The sequence below is a fragment of the Aptenodytes forsteri genome, unplaced genomic scaffold, assembly GCF_000699145.1.
Source record: "Aptenodytes forsteri isolate BGI_AS27 unplaced genomic scaffold, ASM69914v1 Scaffold52, whole genome shotgun sequence".
NCBI lineage: Eukaryota > Metazoa > Chordata > Aves > Sphenisciformes > Spheniscidae > Aptenodytes > Aptenodytes forsteri.
In genome coordinates, this window is record NW_008795434.1 from 795,560 (window position 1) to 797,445 (window position 1,886).

A 1,886-nucleotide genomic window follows, 5' to 3' on the forward strand; every position below is an offset into this window, starting at 1 on the left:
CCAACATAGGCAGAGGTATAAGGAGGGGGGGGGGGGGGTCTCAGCAGCCAGGTACCCACGTGTCACAAGCACAGAGGGTCTCGGCAGCCGCGTACCTGTGTGTCACGAGTGTGGGGGATCTCAGCTGCCGTGCACCCCCGTGTCGCGAGCACGGGGCAGCTGGGTTCTCGGCAGCCGTGTGCGTGCGTGTCACGAGCACGTGCAGCCTCAGCCCTCAGCAAGCCTGTGCCCACGTGTCATGAACGTGCCGGGTCTCAGCAGCCGCGCACCCACGTGTCACGAGCATGGGAGGTCTCAGCAGCCCCGTGCACATGTAGCACGAGCATGCAAGGTCTCAGCTGTCCTTCCTCGTCCTCCCACAGGCACGGGGCTCCGTAGCCGGCCACTGTCCCCAGGGAGCTGGCAGGCTGTCCCTGTGCTGTCTTGGGGAGGGTGAGTGTCCTCGGACGCGGCGCCCGTGTCCTCTCCTGCCCCTGCCACCCCCGGGGGGGCCCCATGGCCGGCAGCAACCTCTGTCCCCGGCCAAGGCTGGCTGCGGGTGCCCACGGCGTCACGTGGAGCGGGCACCAGCGGGGCTACCAGAGCCACCGGAGCCGAGCCGGGAGCAGCTGCGGTGCCGGACGGAGGGATGGACGGACGGATGGACAGGTGGGCAGGGGGAGGGATGGGTGCTCAGGGTGCCACCGGGACCTTCACCCCGGACAGCCTCGTGGTGGGTGCCCCGGGTGTTTGTGGGGAGACTGAGGTCACCCCACCGGAGGGCCCAGGTGTCCCCGTCCCATCTGGGCCTGGACAGGTGTCCCTGTCCCCGTGTCCTGGGCCCAGGTGGCCCAGGTGGCCCAGTCCCAGGTGGCCGTTTCCCGTGTCCCTGTCCCAAGGGTCCCTGTCCCAGGTGTCCCTGTTCCCAGTGTCCCTGTCCCAGGTGACCCAGGTGTCCCAGTCCCAGGTTTCCCATTCCCATAGGTCCCAGTCCCAAGGGTCCCCGTCCTATATCTTTCACTCCCAGGTGTCCCTGTTCCCAATATCCCTGCCCCAGGTGACCCCGGTGTCCCAGTCCCATACGTCTCTGTTTCCAGTATCCCTGTCCCAGGTGACCCAGGTGTCCCAGGTCCCATATGTCCCTATCCCAGGTGTGCCAGTCCCACGTGCCCCATTCCCATGGGGGCTCAGGTGTCCCTGTCCCAGGTGTCCCTGTCCCATATATCCCAGTCCCATATGTCCCTCTCCCAGGTGTCCCAGTCCCAGGTGTCCCTATCCCAGGTGTCCCTATCCCAGGTGACCCAGGTGTCCCAGTCCCAGGTGTCCCAGTCCCAGGTGTCCCTGTCCTAGTTGTCCCAGTCCCACTAGTCCCTGTTCCCAATGTCCCTGTCCCAGGTGTCCCAGGCCCAAGTATCCCTGTCCCAGGTGTCCCTATCCCAGGTGTCCCAGTCCCAGCTGTCCCTGTTCCAGGTGTCCCAGTCCCACTAGTCGCTGTTCCCAGTGTCTCAGTCCCAGGTGTCCCTGTCCTAGGTGTCCCTGTCCCATATATCCCAGTCCCATATGTCCCTCTCCTAGGTTTCCCAGTCCCAGGTGTCCCTATGCCAGGTGACCCAAGTGTCCCAGGCCCAAGTGCCCCAGTCCCAGGTGTCCCTATGCCAGGTGACCCAAGTGTCCCAGTCCCAGGTGTCCCAGTCCCAGGTGTCCCTGTCCCAGGTGCCCCAGTCCCACTAGTCCCTGTTCCCAGTGTCCCTGTCCCAGGTGACCCAGGTGACCCCCAGGTGTCCTGCTCCCCGGTTTCCCGGTCCCGTATGTCCCAGTCCCAGCGTCCGGCTGAGACCGAGGGAACCCCCGGCTTTGTGCCCAGCAGGGGGGATGCCCCCGGGTTGCCCCAGCACCGCCCCCACCCA

At 66.0% G+C, this 1,886-nt stretch overlaps 1 protein-coding gene across 1 annotated transcript in view; it reads left to right on the forward strand.

Moving 5' to 3' along the window:
* Positions 1-495: 495 nt before the first annotated feature.
* Positions 496-1,886, forward strand: part of LOC103900367 (D-threo-3-hydroxyaspartate dehydratase-like) — a 6,353-nt gene continuing 4,962 nt past the window's right edge. The window contains exons 1-2 of the mRNA XM_009281028.1: positions 496-648; positions 826-892. Coding sequence (XP_009279303.1) covers positions 496-648; positions 826-892 — 220 coding nt within the window. The remainder of the gene's footprint in view (positions 649-825; positions 893-1,886) is intronic.